At 43.2% G+C, this 15,427-nt stretch overlaps 1 protein-coding gene across 2 annotated transcripts in view; it reads right to left on the bottom strand.

Annotated features, from left to right (window-relative positions):
• Nucleotides 1-15,427, bottom strand: part of FOCAD (focadhesin) — a 274,973-nt gene that overhangs the window by 90,797 nt on the left and 168,749 nt on the right. For both annotated transcript variants that reach the window (XM_036331270.1, XM_036331271.1), the window contains 2 exons: nt 7,615-7,753; nt 3,100-3,285 (listed from right to left, as the gene is read on the bottom strand). In XM_036331270.1, the coding sequence (XP_036187163.1) occupies nt 3,100-3,285; nt 7,615-7,753 (325 nt within the window). The remainder of the gene's footprint in view (nt 1-3,099; nt 3,286-7,614; nt 7,754-15,427) is intronic.

Below are 15,427 nucleotides of genomic sequence, written 5' to 3'. Positions count from 1 at the left end.
TTTTCAAAGATATTTTCTGTATCTATTGCTATAATTTAAATATTGCTCTGCCTTTTTCTATTAATATAATGACTTATAGTTTTAAATAGTAAATTGACCCCATTTAATTGTTATGTATTATCTTTTGTATCTATTGCTGAGTTCAATTTTCTTTTTTTGTAACTATGTTCAAAGAAAAAATTGGTTTGTAATATTCCCTTCTTGTACTTGTCAGATTTTGGTATAAAAAGTATGCCAATCTCATAGTTTTTTTTTTTTCTTTCTCCTATTCTCTGTTAGAGTTCATTGAATACAAATATCATTGCTATTGCTCCCTTAATTTGGGGGAGGAATTCACCAAGGATGCCATGTGCACCATGGTTTTTATTCAGTACCAGTGGGAAGGTTGTTAGAGGTTCAATTTCTTTAATAAATTATCAAACTATTCATACAGTCTATTTATCCTCCTGTCCGTTTTGTAAAGATTTATATTTTGGTAAATTTCCACACCTTATCTAAACTGCGAAATTTACTGGCTAAGGTTCTTCATAAATTCTTTATCTTTTTGAATGCTATAGTCTCTGAAGTGGTATCTCCTTTGTTATTCCTGATAACAATATTTCTCTAATTTATTATCCAAACTTACACTGGCTTTATCATTTTGTTAAGCTTTTCAAAGAACCAACTTTGGCTTTGCTCATTTTCTTTATTTTATGTTTTCTAATTCATTAGTTTTTATTCTTCTTATTACTTCTTCTTTCCTTTCATTACATTTAATTTTTTGTTCTTTTCAAAGCTTCTTGAGATAGAAGCTTCAGTTATTATTTTCCTTTTTTGTTTTCTAATATATTCACTGAAAGTATAAATTTCCTTCTAACACTGTTTTAGCAGTTGGGATATGGCTTATTTTCATTATCATTCAGTTTAAAATATTTCCTGATTTCCATTTTGATATTTAGTTTAATCCTTGGATTATTTCTAAGTGTCCTGTTCAATTTCTAGGCTACTGGAGACATTCTAGTTAGTTATTTTTGGGGTGTTTATTTTTTAGCTTAGTCCCATTGTCATCAGAGGACAGACTCTTAATGACTTCAGTATTTTGAAATTTTTTGATGCTTATGGTTTGTCATATGGTCAGTTTGGTAAGTTTCCCATGTACTGTTGAAAAGCATAGGAATTCTATCGCTGTTCTTTGTCAATTAAGTCAAGTTTGTTCACAGTGTTGTTCAGATAGTTTGTAAACTTATACAGTTTATTTGTCTACTTATTCATCAAGCTATTGAAAACTATGTTTTAAAGTTCCCATCTTTACTGCAGGCCTATTTCATCTTTTAGTTCTGCTAATTTTTATCATATATCTTGAAGCTATGCTATTTTGTGTGCACTGACTAGGATAGTGACATTTTCTTAATAGGGTGACATCGTTATCTCCGTGAAATGTCCCCTTCATTTCTAGCTTCTTCCTTTTTCATATGTCTAGTACTTTTTCACTGTATACTGGACAGTAAATAAAAGAACCACAGAGCCCTAACCAGTTTGGCTCAGTGGATAGAGCATCGGCCTGCAGACCCAAGGGTCCCAGGTTCGATTCCAGGCAAGGGCATGTTTCTTGGTTGCGGGCACATCCCCAGTAGGGAGTGTGTAGGAGGTAGCTGATCGATGTTTCTCTCTCATCGATGTTTCTAACTCTCTATCCCTCTCCCTTCCTCTCTGTAAAAAAATCAATAAAAAAATATATTTTTAAAAAAAGAACCACAGAGATTTTAGTCTAAATGATGCTAACCTCCTCTCCTCTGTTAAGCAGATAGGGAAGCACTGATCTCCTCAACCAAATCGGGGACTGGACGGGATTAGGCATAACTACAGCTCTGGTGGATCCCAGCCCATGTCTGGCTCAGCCCTGTTCCGAGGGCAGGACTCCCCATGACTTCCCACTGACAGCCTAAAGGGACTCCTCAGTATGGAGTAATTGTGAGAGAGCCAGGTCTCTCCTCACAGGTTACCGGCTCACCTCTAACTCTCCCATCCCTTCAAGCTCCAAATCTGGGCAAATGTCATTCTGAAGGGAGAAACGGGCTGTGTGTTTGAGATTCCTCAAGTCTCCCGTTCTGTCACTCAGGCACCACACAGATGTCAGGGTCTCTCCTGGTTTCTCCGCCTCCTGCACCAGCCTGAAGCCCCGCCCCCAGCCCAGGCCAAGCCAGTAAACGCACTCAGGTGAAAAGCACTCAGGTGAAAAGCGCTGCCCCTCTTCAGGGCCAATTCCCTGCTCCTGTGCTTTGTTTCAGACCCCCTCTCCTAGCTGGTCCCTGTCTCCTGAGCACAAGACGGAAGGAGATTTCACTTGGCCTTCCCGAAGCATCAGCCTACTTTAGCTTTCAGTGCAAACTCAAAATTCAGCAAATATCTTCTGAGGAAAACCTCCAATGTGTCTCCTGTATTAGAGTCTTAAGCGAAACAGAATAAGAAATCTATACCCGAGAGCTGGAGAACCAGGGAAGCCAGAGTAATAATTCAGCCCAAGTCCCAAAGCCTGAGAACCAGGGGTGCCAACGTCCAGGGGCAGGAGATGGATGCACCCGTTCAAGCAGAGAGCAGATTCACTCTCCCGTTGTTTCCTGTTCCATTGGGGCCCGGACACCCTGGTGATCTTTACTCAGTTTACTGACTCAAAGCTAACCTCTTCTGAGCACACTCACAGACACACCCAAAATGTTTCAGCAGCTATCCGGCATCTCTTAGCCCCATCAAGGCACATAAAATTAACCAGCACAGCGCCTTCATCCAGGGGAACCACTAAGAGCTCCACTGTTTCTCTAGCTTCCTTCCTGGCCAACCCCCAATCCTAGCTCACAACCAGAGTCTGACTACCCTCTTTGGGGATGAGGACAACTCTAAAATGTTCTCCTATTCTGGATTTTTTTTGTCTATCTATCCATCTTTGCTTCTATAGTTCTCCGGTGCCTTTAAAATGTGATTGATTCTTGCCATTTAACCAGCTGGGCCTACATGTCAGCAGCAGCAGCAATGCCCTTCCATGCCCTACTCCGGCCTGCCTGGAAATGGGAGTTAAAACAATGCATTAAAAACTTGTACCTGGATACTATGTACTGTGCTCACCTGCAAGGCCAGGTTTCAAACCTGGTTGCTTGTTTGTTTCATACATTTTCAATATAAAATTGGGGATTCCTGCTACAGTCTTTCCTTGGTCTGAGCGGGCACCTCCTTTTAATGCCAAGTGATATACCCCACGGGGCATATTCACCATTTCTTGCTTCACAAGCGATGTAAAAAATTCCTCCAACGCTGAAAGAGATAAAAGGAAATTAAAAGTAGAGCATTACAGTATGCTAGAAGAGAAACACTCATTCTTTTTAAAAAAATCTTTATTGTTGAGACTATTACAGACGCTGCCCCCATTTTCCCCCTTGTCCTCCATCCCCCCCCCCGCCCCCCCACCTCCCCGGCTTCCACCCCATCCCAGGCCTTCACCACCCTATGGTCTGTGTCCATGGGCAATGTAAATATGCATATAAATTCTTTGTTTAATCTCTTCCGGCCCCTACCTTTCCTCTGAGATTCACCAGTCTGTTCCATGTTTCTGGTTCTATTTGATTCATCAGTTTATTGTGTTCGTTAGATTCCACAGGTAAGTGAAATCATGTCTTAACTCACACCCACCACCACCAGCACAGCAGCAGTAACTTAGCCTATTTCAGGCCAAACTTCACAAAGTAAAAAGAGGACTCTTGATTCCCATCCTTTTTTATTCTTCCCCAAGTCAGACCAGGGCACCCAGTTGCTAAAGCTTAAAAACTTAGTCATTCTTGACTTTTTTCTTTCCCACACTCCTTATATGTACTCCACCAGCAAGTCCTTCTACATCAAACTTCTAAAATGTATCCCAAATCCACCCATTTCTCTCCATTTTCACTGCTACTTGCCCAGTCATTATCTTCTCTCTTCCTCATCTGGGCTAATTTAAAAACGGATTTCTTGGTTTCTACCCATACAAACCATCATCTATCCAAGCTAGAATTTGTGTCATCCCCTCCCTAACATCTTCCAATGGTTTTTCACTGCACTTAGAATAACATCAAAAGCGCTGATATTATCAGAAGTTTAATCATCTGTAGCAATATCAGTACAATTATTAAAAAGCAAAATATTGGTTCACTATTTCTTTGCTTGTGGTCCTAATTAAGCCCAAGATTTTTACTGCTTGACATGTTTACTTATTATAAGGTAACACAGAAATGTGGGATCAAAAGACAATAGATACCTAAACAAAATACTTGATAAGACTGCAGGTTTGTATTCAAGTGTTATTTTCCTAAGAACCACTAGAGGTTGCCCAATGCAGAAACAAACACATTTAAACTAAACAAATCATATGGAAAACAAAAAAGGAGACTACTGCAGGTGCCTCTTATTATAGGGACAAGAAGCAAGGATCCACCCAATAAAACTGGAATCTCACTCTAAATAGATCTAAAAGTCTTCTTTAAAAGACATGATTAAATTAAAGGGAAAGTGCTCACTGGCGCATCTATTATGTGCCTGGCTCTGTCAATGCTATATACTTCAAGATGCAGCCAAATTTCTCCATTCAAAGCCCAGGGAACACTGTATGGGATACTTTCCATTTACCCCTCCAGACCCATCCTCCACCCTCTCACCCTGCTCTGTGCCCTGGAAGAATGACCTTTAACAACTGCATCACCAGGCTCCCTTGTTCTCTGGCAGCCAATGGGAAACACTGGCAGGAGGTCACAGGGTGGAAACACTGTGAGGTCAGGCATGTATCCCCCAGACACCCACCTACAGGACGGCTACCGGTTGCCTGCATGCCTCTTACGAAGGCCTGGCTCCCCTACTTATGACTCTCACTCTCCTAACTGCTGCCTCCCGTTACACCTTCTAGCTAAGGGACATCATCCCACGCTGGGATGATTCACCGTTGCTTGTGATTTTCCTTTAACCTTGATAACATAACTGTAAATAGTCTCTATTAAACTCTCGGTTACTCCATCTGAATGTGACTTTCCTGTCAAGACCCTAATCAATACATCATCTAAATGACAGGGACGAGGAACATCCAACTGCAGGACATATACCCCAATACCTGCATTCACATGCACATGCATGACCGCTTCAAGCTAGAGGAGTGTGAGCACAGCTGTCCAGAATGAAGCCAGGATCATCGTGTGTGATGATCCACACTAGTGCTATGATGAGAGGAGTTATTTCATGCTTTCCCTGAAGGGTCCTCTTCTGGCAAAGCTGATACATGTCAAGAGATAAGTACACATGTGCAATAGACTAACCCGGGAATGGAAATTTTTCTACTTGGCAAGCTCTTCGGAGGACTAAGGATTCTAAAATTGACTCTAGCCCTGAGAATAGTGTAAATGAAGGCATGACTGCAATTGATATAAAAGACACCGTCCTCCCCAGCCACTGAGCTAGCAACTAGGATGTTTTCCATTGTCATTGCGTTTTGCCCTGTCTTTGACCAGGTGAGAATTCGAAAAGAGCTGAAAAGCTGTAAGTTGCAGTGTTAGATATAAAATTTTAAAACAACCCAAATGTCTTTCAACAGGTGAGTGGATAAACAAACTGTAGTACATCCTACAATGAAATACTATTCAGTAATAAAAAAGAACAATTCATACAGGCAAGTGTTTGGATGGATTCAAAAACAGGCTGAGGAAAAAAAAAAGCTAATCCCAAAAGTTTATATAATGTATGAAAAAACCTGGTAAAATCTGAAAGGTCTATAGTTATTAATATCGTACAAATGTGAAATTCCTGGTTTTAATAATGAACTAAGGCTTTGTGGGCTTTTAGCAATTGGGAGCAGGTGGGTAAAAGTACACAGAAACTTTCTAAACTGTTTTTGTGACTTCTTGTAAGTCTAAAATTATTTCAAAAAATTTGATACCATAACACCCCTATTGAAATAATGCAAATTACTGAGTTTACTCTGCAATTGAATTTGTGTTTACTTGAAAGTAAGAGGAGAAAAGGGCCAGGATTCACTTACTCAGTGTGATCTGGATTTCCGCCTACTTACTGCACCCAGAGACCTAATATGGATCATCCCCCCTGGACCCTGTAGGGCATACACTCCTTTGGCTGGTGCTCTTTCCCGGGTGTCTTGTTTGTTTTTTGAGTAATCCCAGGAAGAGTGAGGCACAGAACAATGAAGAACCCTGCCATGCTGACATGGCTCGCCAGATGCAGGCAGCATCTAGATTACCCACCTGATTCTAAGTATTGAATTTTCTCAAGTAGATACAATTGTTGATCTCAAGTCTTCCCCTTCTTTCTCAATGAAAGGCACTAACAATAACCAAGGACAAAGCACGCAGAGGAGCCACTTCATGGCCACCACAGTTCTGTGCAGACTGGGAGGTCAGACACAACAGCACAGCTTGGCAACCAATGTCTTCCCCCTTCTTCTCCCACCACAAGCCCGGGGGGTGAGGGGTGAGAGGTGTGTGTGTGTGTATGTGTGCGAGCGCGTGCATGTTCCATGTAAGAGGGAACAACATCCTAAGGCTATTTTAGGATACAAGGGGCACTTTGATAAATGCAGGCTTTTTACTTCTTTGACTCACTATTAACTACACGAAAAGTTCCAGACTCTGAAGAGCCTTGAGGTAGGAAGTGGGGGAAAAATAGAAGAGAGGACAGGAAGACTGGGCTTTAAGGCTTGTTCTGAGCATCAGGAGAAAAGAAAGGGTGAGCTCTTTGTCTAAGTTGTAACATCCAGCTTTCTCTAATGAAAGCAGGTGGGGTTTGGGACAGGAGCTTTGTCTAGAAATTTATATTTATTTGGCTGAATTCCTCAGGAATCTCCACGTGGGATGAAACCAAGGAAAAAAATCTTTCAACATTATAGGCTAGTGAGATTACGATTGTGAAGATAAGATGACATTTCTTGTGTTTATTGAACTTAATTTTAAGAAATTTATACATTCATGAACATTCAAACTAGAATTGGGACAGGATATATAATGCATGGCCAGCAAAATGTTGGCTAATACTGAATTAGAATAATTAGAAATAATTAGAATATTTTTTAAAATGCCAAGATTCTGTAAAGTTTATGTTGAAACTAAATGACTATGCAATTCAATCTATTTTTTAAAGGCATTCATTTCTAGTTCTTGAATATTGGTCCCATCTTTGGAATAATTCTCTTTAGAATAAATTTATAATGATGACACTAGCCAGTAAATCTTGGAAGATTCTAATAATCTTTTCACTTACCTTATATGACAATGACCAGTTATTTGAATCAGTGACTTAAAGTCCCACTGCAAACTTATCTTACAGAATAAATTTAGCATTTGAAATACATTTTAATTTCTTAGTAAAAATGGTTTTTAAACTAGTTTTCCAGTTCAATTTTATTTGAGTCTAACATATTCAGTATATTTTGAATACCATACTACCTCAAGCAGTCCTATGGAACAGATGGAGGCATTTTGCATTTCAGATAGAAAATGAGCATGTAAGATTAAAGCAAGCTATAATATGTACACATCACAAAAGAACACGATTAAATCAGATAGGTAAAAATCACTGGAAAATGATAGCTTCCCTGCCATTAAGTAAATAAGTCACCTGGTAACACCAAAGGTGAGGTGAGTGGCAACAGTTTGAGATAGCAAGAGCCAGGAATCGAAAGATCCACATCCTTTTCATCACCCTCCTCATCTTCATCTTCATCCAGCTCGTCAGGAGGACTGATTTCTGGTCTTATCTGAAATGACAGAGAAGACAATACTAAAGCATCATGTAAAATCTTTTCTTTTTCCTTTTTATGTCAAGATTTAAAAAACCAGCTAGATTTAGTGCTCTATAATGTCAAAAGACCATTAAAAATAATTTTTTAAAAAACTATTCATTTTCAGATTAACTAAATGTTAACCTGTAATCATATTAGGTACAATCCCAGATCCAAGTAAAGAACTAATGATATTGTAAGAAAATCACCATAAACCAATATAAGCAATGATTTTATAGAAAAGTAATAAAAGTTTACACCATCAGACAATAAAATGCAAACAGTGACACATTGCATATAGTGGACTTCTATGGTTTATAATGAAATTATTTGCCTAATCTAAATATATTTTTTTAAAAATCTGTGATTCTACTCACATCTCTATGATAAAGCTTAAAATCCTCCAGTAGAATATATGATGGAGATCAGGAAGGAACAGAATGCTTTAGTTGACTTTATTTTAGACTTGGCAATTTGTTGCTAGAGAATATAAAAACACTAAAATCTGTAATTGGTAGCTACACTTTATTGTGGGATTTGCAATTTGAAGATTACCACTATTGTAATTTCCACAAGATATAACTGTCAAGCAATTAATTAAATTTTTAATACTTTCAATGATACACCATCATAATGCCCACATGGAGATAATTAAGCATTAGGGGAGGAAATCAAAATATATAAAAGTGGTTGCTATAACCATAAAGTGCCAGAACCCAGTCATTACCATTAGCCTGTCTCCTGGAGTTATTTTTAGAAACAATTAACAATTCCTGCCGACTGCCTTCTTCATAGGTCCCCAAAGCACTGTTCCATTTAGGAACTGCACTGAGCCGGGGTTCTTGCAAGGGATTAAAAAAAAAGAGGAAATGCTTCTCTTAAGTATAATAACTTCAACTCCAATGAAGCCTTCCAACCGTAACTCGCGTCCTCTACAACAGTGAAGGAGGGAAAGCAAGCCGACTGCCCTAGCACTTGCTAAGACAGGCTTACTTCTGAGGCAATAGAGGGCCTGGCTCTCAGAGCCTGCGCCAGCCACAATTACAGCGATAACAATCCATGCTTCACACAGGGCATTTGCTGACATCAGTGCATACCAGAGAAACCCGGGCGCGTTTGCAAACCTTTTGGTTCCAACAAGCGGAGTTTTCCCAGTTTCTCGGGTCTACATACATACTCGGAAGTTGCCAGGGTTAGTATCATCAGGAGTTATCCCGGAGATTCTAACAGTCCCCGTTGCCTAAAAAGTTCCCCCAAAAGGAGTTGGTCTGGGTCCGTTTGCCTTACTTCCTGACTTTTTACACATCCACAGTACAAATGGAAAAGCATCTGAACAACACCCTGGGGAAGCAGACAACACTGCTTACAGCTGGAGCCTACATCAGAAACACCCGCTACCACGCCAGGCCACCCAAGCCCTGGGAAGCCCTGCTGCCCTTCACATTCAAGGTGATAGGAGACTTGGGGAGGGGCGCCCATGAAAACTCAGAGGAACGGTGGGGACGTGGAGAAATCAGAACCTGCATACACTGCTGGTGCACATGTGAAAGGGGGCGGCTCCTTTGGAAAACAGGTTGGCCGTTTCTCAAAATGTTAAAGACAGTTCACATGAGTTGATAAGCCCCAGGAATCCCACTGCTAGGTATATAACCAAGAGAAATGAAAATATACAGTCACACAAAAAACTTGCGCGTGAATGAATGTTCAGGAATGTGAATGCATTATTCATAATAGCTAAAAAACAAAAACAAAAAAAACCCCCACACAACACCCCCCCCCCCAAAAAAAAACAAACCCAAAAAACAAAACAGGCAACTGAAATGCCCATGAACTGATGAATACATAAACAAAATGCGGCATATCTGTACCTTGGAATATTATTTGGTCATAAAAAGGTACGAAGTACCATTCATGCTACACATGAATGATCCTTGAAAATATGCCATTAAGAAAGCCAGTCACAAAAGACCACATACCTTATGATTTCATTATAGCAAAGGTTCAGGCCAGGCAAATTTAGAGACAGAAAGTAGATTAATTGTTGCTTAGGGCTTGGGGAGAGGAAAGAGTAATGGGAATTAACTCATAATAAAATGTTCTAAAATTAGATTTGTTGCTCTTTGATTAGCTGGCGCAATTCTTTGAATATACTAAAACCACTGTGTCTGCTTTAAATAGGTGAATCATATGGAATGTGAATCATGTTTCAATTAATCTGTTTATAAAGAAGGAAGGCGGTGGAAGGAAAGATGGGAGGAAGGATGAAGGAAGGAAGGCTATAAAGAGGAAGTGGGAAGAGGGAGAGGGAGGTGTTAGTGGCACAAGAGGAAGAGTAAGAAGCAGAAGCCACCATCGCCTTTGGAGGGACCTTAGCTGGTGCATGAACTATGCCAAATGATCCAATGCTTCTAATTCCAGAATCATCCTATATAATAAAAGCCTAATATGCTAAGTGTCTTAACTGTTCAACCAGTTGCTATGATGTGCACTGACCACCAGGGGGAAGACACTCCGACCAGTAGGTTAGCTTGCTGCTGGGGTCCGGCTGATCAGGAGTGGGCAAGACAGGCCAGACATGCTCTGGAGCCCTCCCAAGGTCCATCCCCGGCCCTGATTGTGCACCGGTGGGGTCTCTCGGCCTGGCCTGTGGGGATCGGGCTGAAACCAGCTCTCTGATATCTCCCGAGGGGTCCTGGATTGCGAGAAGGTGCAGGCCAGGGCAAGGGGGCCCACGGGTGCATGAATCTGTGCACCAGGCCTCTAGTCCTATCTAATAATAGACAAACATGGTAATTAACAGTACCTCCAACACACTTCCCATTGGCTAATCAGGGTGATATGCAAATTAACTGCCAACCAAAATGGCGGCCGGCAGCCAGGCAGCTGAAGCGAACAGGAGGCTTGCTTGCTCCAGTGATGGAGGAAGCCAAGGTTCCCCGCCTGCCGCTGCTGGGCTCTGAGCTTGCACTCTAAGAAACAATGTTGCAAATATAGAAGCTAAACAAACCCCAGAAACCTGCTTTCAGCCAGCCACGCTTCAGCCAGCAGAACCGCAACATTGTTTCAATTAAACAAACCCAGATCCCTGCTTTCAGCAGCCAAGGTCTCAGAGCTGCAGCCGGGCCTCAGAGCTAAAGCCGGCTCTCAGCTCCAGTGACAGCCATAGAAGGTAAATAAATCCCAGAATTTAAAAAAAAGAAAAAAAGGAGAGGTTGGGAGCTTCAGTCACCCACCAGCCTGAAAACAGCCCTCAGCCCCTCACCCAGACTGGCCAGGCACCCCAGTGGGGACCCTCACCCTGAAGGGGGTGTGACCAGCTGCAAACAGCCATCATCCCCTCACCCAGACTGGTCAGGCACCCCAGTGGGGACCCTCACCCTGAAGGGGGTGTGACCAGCTGCAAACAGCCATCATCCCCTCATCCAGGCTGGCCAGGCACCCCAGTGGGGACCCCCACCCTGAAGCAACAAGATGGTGGCTAATTTGAATACTGAAGATGGGTGGCAGTGGGCAAGGCTGTCCGTGGTCTGGGACCCGGATCCGTGACCCTGCCAGGCGGGGGGCAGTGCTTGAGGCTGTCGCGGTCTGGGACCTGGACCCATGACCCTTCCAGGCGGGGGGCAGTGCTTGAGGCTGTCTGCGGTCTGGAACCCGGATCCGTGACCCTGCTGGGCGGGGGGCAGCGCTTGAGGCTGTCTGTGGTCCCGGGACCAGGATCTGTGACCCTGCCGGGTAGGGGGCAGTGCTTGAGGCTGTCCACAGGACCAAGACACGGATCTGTGACCCTGTTGGTGGGGGGGGGGGGGCAGTGCTTGAGGCTGTCTGCAGTCCCGGGACCTGGATCCATGACCCTTCCCAGCGGGGCGGCAGCTTGCACAGGGGCGGATCAGCCAGGGTTGGGCAGGGCAGGACGCCTGGTTTCCGCCCAGCCCCAGTCACTCTGGGCAGGTGAGCAGCACAGAGAGCCTCTGGACAGGGGAGGCAGGCCGGCGGAGGGTGGCCTGTACTCCCCACATGGCGGTGGTGACAGCCGTGAGCGCGCCAAGCGGAGCCTGCAGGCTGAGCTGAAGTAGTAGCCTGCAGGCCATCAGCACCCAGGAGTGGCTGCGCAAGATCCGCCTCCTGGCCCAGAAGGTGCAGGGTCGCAGGGACAGCCACCTTGGCGGGCCAGACTGACGTCCCTCCTGGCCACACCACGGGGGTTTGCGGATCTGCAAAGCCAGAGGCCTCCGGTGTGCACATACCCCCCGGAATGCGAACATCCCCCAGCACACTGTCACCCTCCCGTGCCTGCAACAGTTGCAAACCAAGGTGTGCACAAGTTCCCCCCGCCTCTCCACCGAACTTCCATCAACCCAGAATGCCTAACACCCCCACAGGATGTGCACACATCCCCTCTGATGCGCTCACGTCCTTTGGAGAGTGTCTGGGTATTCTGGGTGCTGAGGGTGGGCGCCTGTGAGATGACAGTGAGAGGGGGGAGTGGTGATGCCCTGTTCCCACGGAGGCCAGCGCAGCTATGAGATCACCTCTGGGGGGTTAATGCAGGTGCTGAGGCGGGAGCAGATGCAGACAGACACACCTGGTGGGCACAGGTGGCCCTCGCTGAGGTGCCTTCGGTCAGCATTCAAGATCAAGAACCCAGAGGTGGAGAGGAATTCCGTCCTCTCAGTGAAACAGTGGGATAGTCGGGGCGACTGTAGAGGAGGAATGTGCACTTTGGGTGCCAGCACCCATGAGCGAAGGCTGCCCAGGTCCCTTGCTTGCTTGGGGCCTAGCGCACTCCTGCCGGGCAGCGGGTGACAGGACGTGCTTTTCTGAATTAATGAGAGAAAACGTTGTTTCTCCTGCTGCCCACGAAGGCGGAAAGTGAAGTGGGGAGACATGTGGGGAGTGAGCAAGGTTCCCTGTCTGGGGGTTCCAAATCTGCTGTTGCTTTCTTTTACCACAGACTAGAGATACACAGGGTGTCCCCCCAAAATGTATACACACTTTGAATACCTACTAATTCCAATGGTTTTAAGCATAAGAAAGAAATAACAATGGAGCTATTACCTGTTAAAAGTGTGGGCACAAACAGGCAGTTGGATATTCTCTGAGGGGTCTCAGATTGGAGAGGGTGAAGGCCAGACTGAGGGGACCCCCCCTACCCCAGTGCACGAATTTTGTGCACAGGGCTACTAGTCTATATAATAAAAGCCTAAGTGACCATTATGGCGGAATGACCAGAATGATTGGTTGCTATGATGCGCAATGCAGGAGCTGCCCCCGGTGGTCAGTGTACTCCCACAGGGGGAGCGCCGCTCAGCCAGAAGCCAGGCTCACAGCTGGCAAGTGCAGCCGAGGTGGTGGGAACCTCTCCCGCCTCCGTGGCAGCGCTAAGGAGCAGCCAGCCGAGTGGTGAGCCGAGCGGTAAGGAGCAAGGGATCCCAGACTGTGAGAGGGATGTCCTACTGCCAGCTTAGGCCCAATCCCCTTGGACCGCCAGCTTAGGCCCAATCCCTGAGGGGACTGGGTCTAAGCCGGCAGGCGGACATCTCCTGAGTGGTCCCAGACTGTGAGAGGGCGTAGGCCGGGCTGAGGGATCCCTCTGTCTCCAATGCATGAATTTTGTGCACCAGGCCTCTCGTTTACTATAAAAGGGATACAATCATTTTTGCACACATGTTAGCCTATCCAGTCTTTCTGCTCAGTCAACCTAGATTACTTAAAATGAGTCACAGCACCCAGCTATCAATATTTCTAGAGCCATGAAAGAAAGACCTACTAGGTTGGGGGTAAAAAAAAAAAATTGATACACTGACCCATCTTAAGTTGCCCAATTTCACATTCACATAACTGAACACCTATATTAATCTATCAGCTATATAGTAAACAGCATATGTCTGCATCTCATAACAAGGAAACTACAGATGTACTGTGATTTCAGTATAAATGACATCCTCTGCCTACTTATAATGCTATGATGACTTCTTCAATTTTGTTTCTTCAAATGCGAGTTGATTCTCCCGAACAAATCAGCACTATTGTTAGAACTTGGTTCCATTACATTTCTGTCCTTTTCTGCTCGTCTCTTAAAGAGGCATTTATTCCAGCTTCCCTATGCTAGCTCCAGTCTCTTCCCTGGGCTTGTGTGCAAGGACTATGATCAATATGAGTACAACTAAGGAACATCAAAAGACGTCATGTGAAAAAATCTGTTAAAATTTCATAATTTGGGCAATTATATTACATTAGCTGCCAAAACACCCAGGAAACCTGCACATATATTTGAAACATAAACACATACGCATGTATACACACAACTATGCCCTTCCAATAATAGCTAAGCTTTACTGGAGACACTTTAATAGAGAGCCAAGTATAAAATGATAAATTATTTTTAAAATCTGCTTCAAATTGAATACTGGAAAGCTTACCCCACAAAATGCCTTCCTGTGGGTTCTGAGCCAGATAACCTTTCAACCACCTTTGTTTGTGTGTAACCTATGAAAACCCAGGAGTTTGTGCAGAAACAGAGGATTTTATTTGGAACACGTTAAGTATCTGCATAAATTCATTTAAAAAGAGAAACAGCTTCTGATGAATGCAGTGACATTCACTTAAATCAAAGACGAACAGGTTACACCACATTAATACCAATCCAGCATGCATAATGAGTCCTTTTATATTACTCGCTTCTAAAATTAACTCCAGAAATCAACAACACAATTTATCTTAAGACCTCTATAATAAAAAGTTTAATTTTTAAATAGCTAAATATTTTTTAATGAACCCAAGTCAGAGAAGAGAGTCAATCTTCTACCTAAACGTTTATCTATTACTGATTGTTTTATCAGGAAAACAATTCTCTATGGGGTTTTTTTGTTTGTTTGTTTGGTTGCCTTTTTGGGTTAATTTTTTTTTTTTTTTTTTTTGGTGCTAAAGAAGGCAGAGGAGAAGGATAAATCGCTAAAAAAAAACACAAAACAAAACAGAACAAAAAAAACACACAAAAAACCCCAAAGAAATATAAACTAAAAGGGAAGAAGCACTCATCTGTACCTTTTATTTTATTGATTTCAGAGAGTTAAGGAGAGGAGAGAGAGATAGAAACATCAATGATGAGAGAGAATCATTAATTGGTTGCCTTCTGCATGCCCCCTACTGGGGATCGAGCCAGCAACCCTGCCTTATGCTCTTGACCAGAATTCAAAATCGGGACTCTTCAATCAGCAGGCCAATGCTCTATGCACTGAGCCAAACCATCTAGGGCTCATGTGTGTATTTTAGCATTAGAATCAACAAGTCCTCAATGAAGGCCCCCAGATTTTTTGACCAACTTTAGATTTGCAAGTTTCAACTAATTAACAATGTTTTTACAAACCAACAAAACATATAGTAGCCTAGCACTTAGTATATGTCCAATAAATAATTATTAAACCAATGCAAGTGTTAAGTGTCTATCTCCAATAATCTCACAGAACTTCCTAAAAAAAACCAGTGACAAGAAAAATGAGTTACTGAATTTGATTTCAAATCCCTAACTCACAAAGTATCTTATTCAAATCTATTACCCAATGGCATTTCCCATCTAGCCTTAGATGTGATGTCTTATTCAACCCTAAATTTTTTTCTGATGTCTGCCACTTCTCTAATACCTTTTGTTCT

Source organism: Myotis myotis, unplaced genomic scaffold (genome assembly GCF_014108235.1).
Source record: "Myotis myotis isolate mMyoMyo1 unplaced genomic scaffold, mMyoMyo1.p scaffold_m19_p_12, whole genome shotgun sequence".
Lineage (NCBI taxonomy): Eukaryota > Metazoa > Chordata > Mammalia > Chiroptera > Vespertilionidae > Myotis > Myotis myotis.
This window is presented reverse-complemented; position numbering and strand designations above follow the sequence as displayed.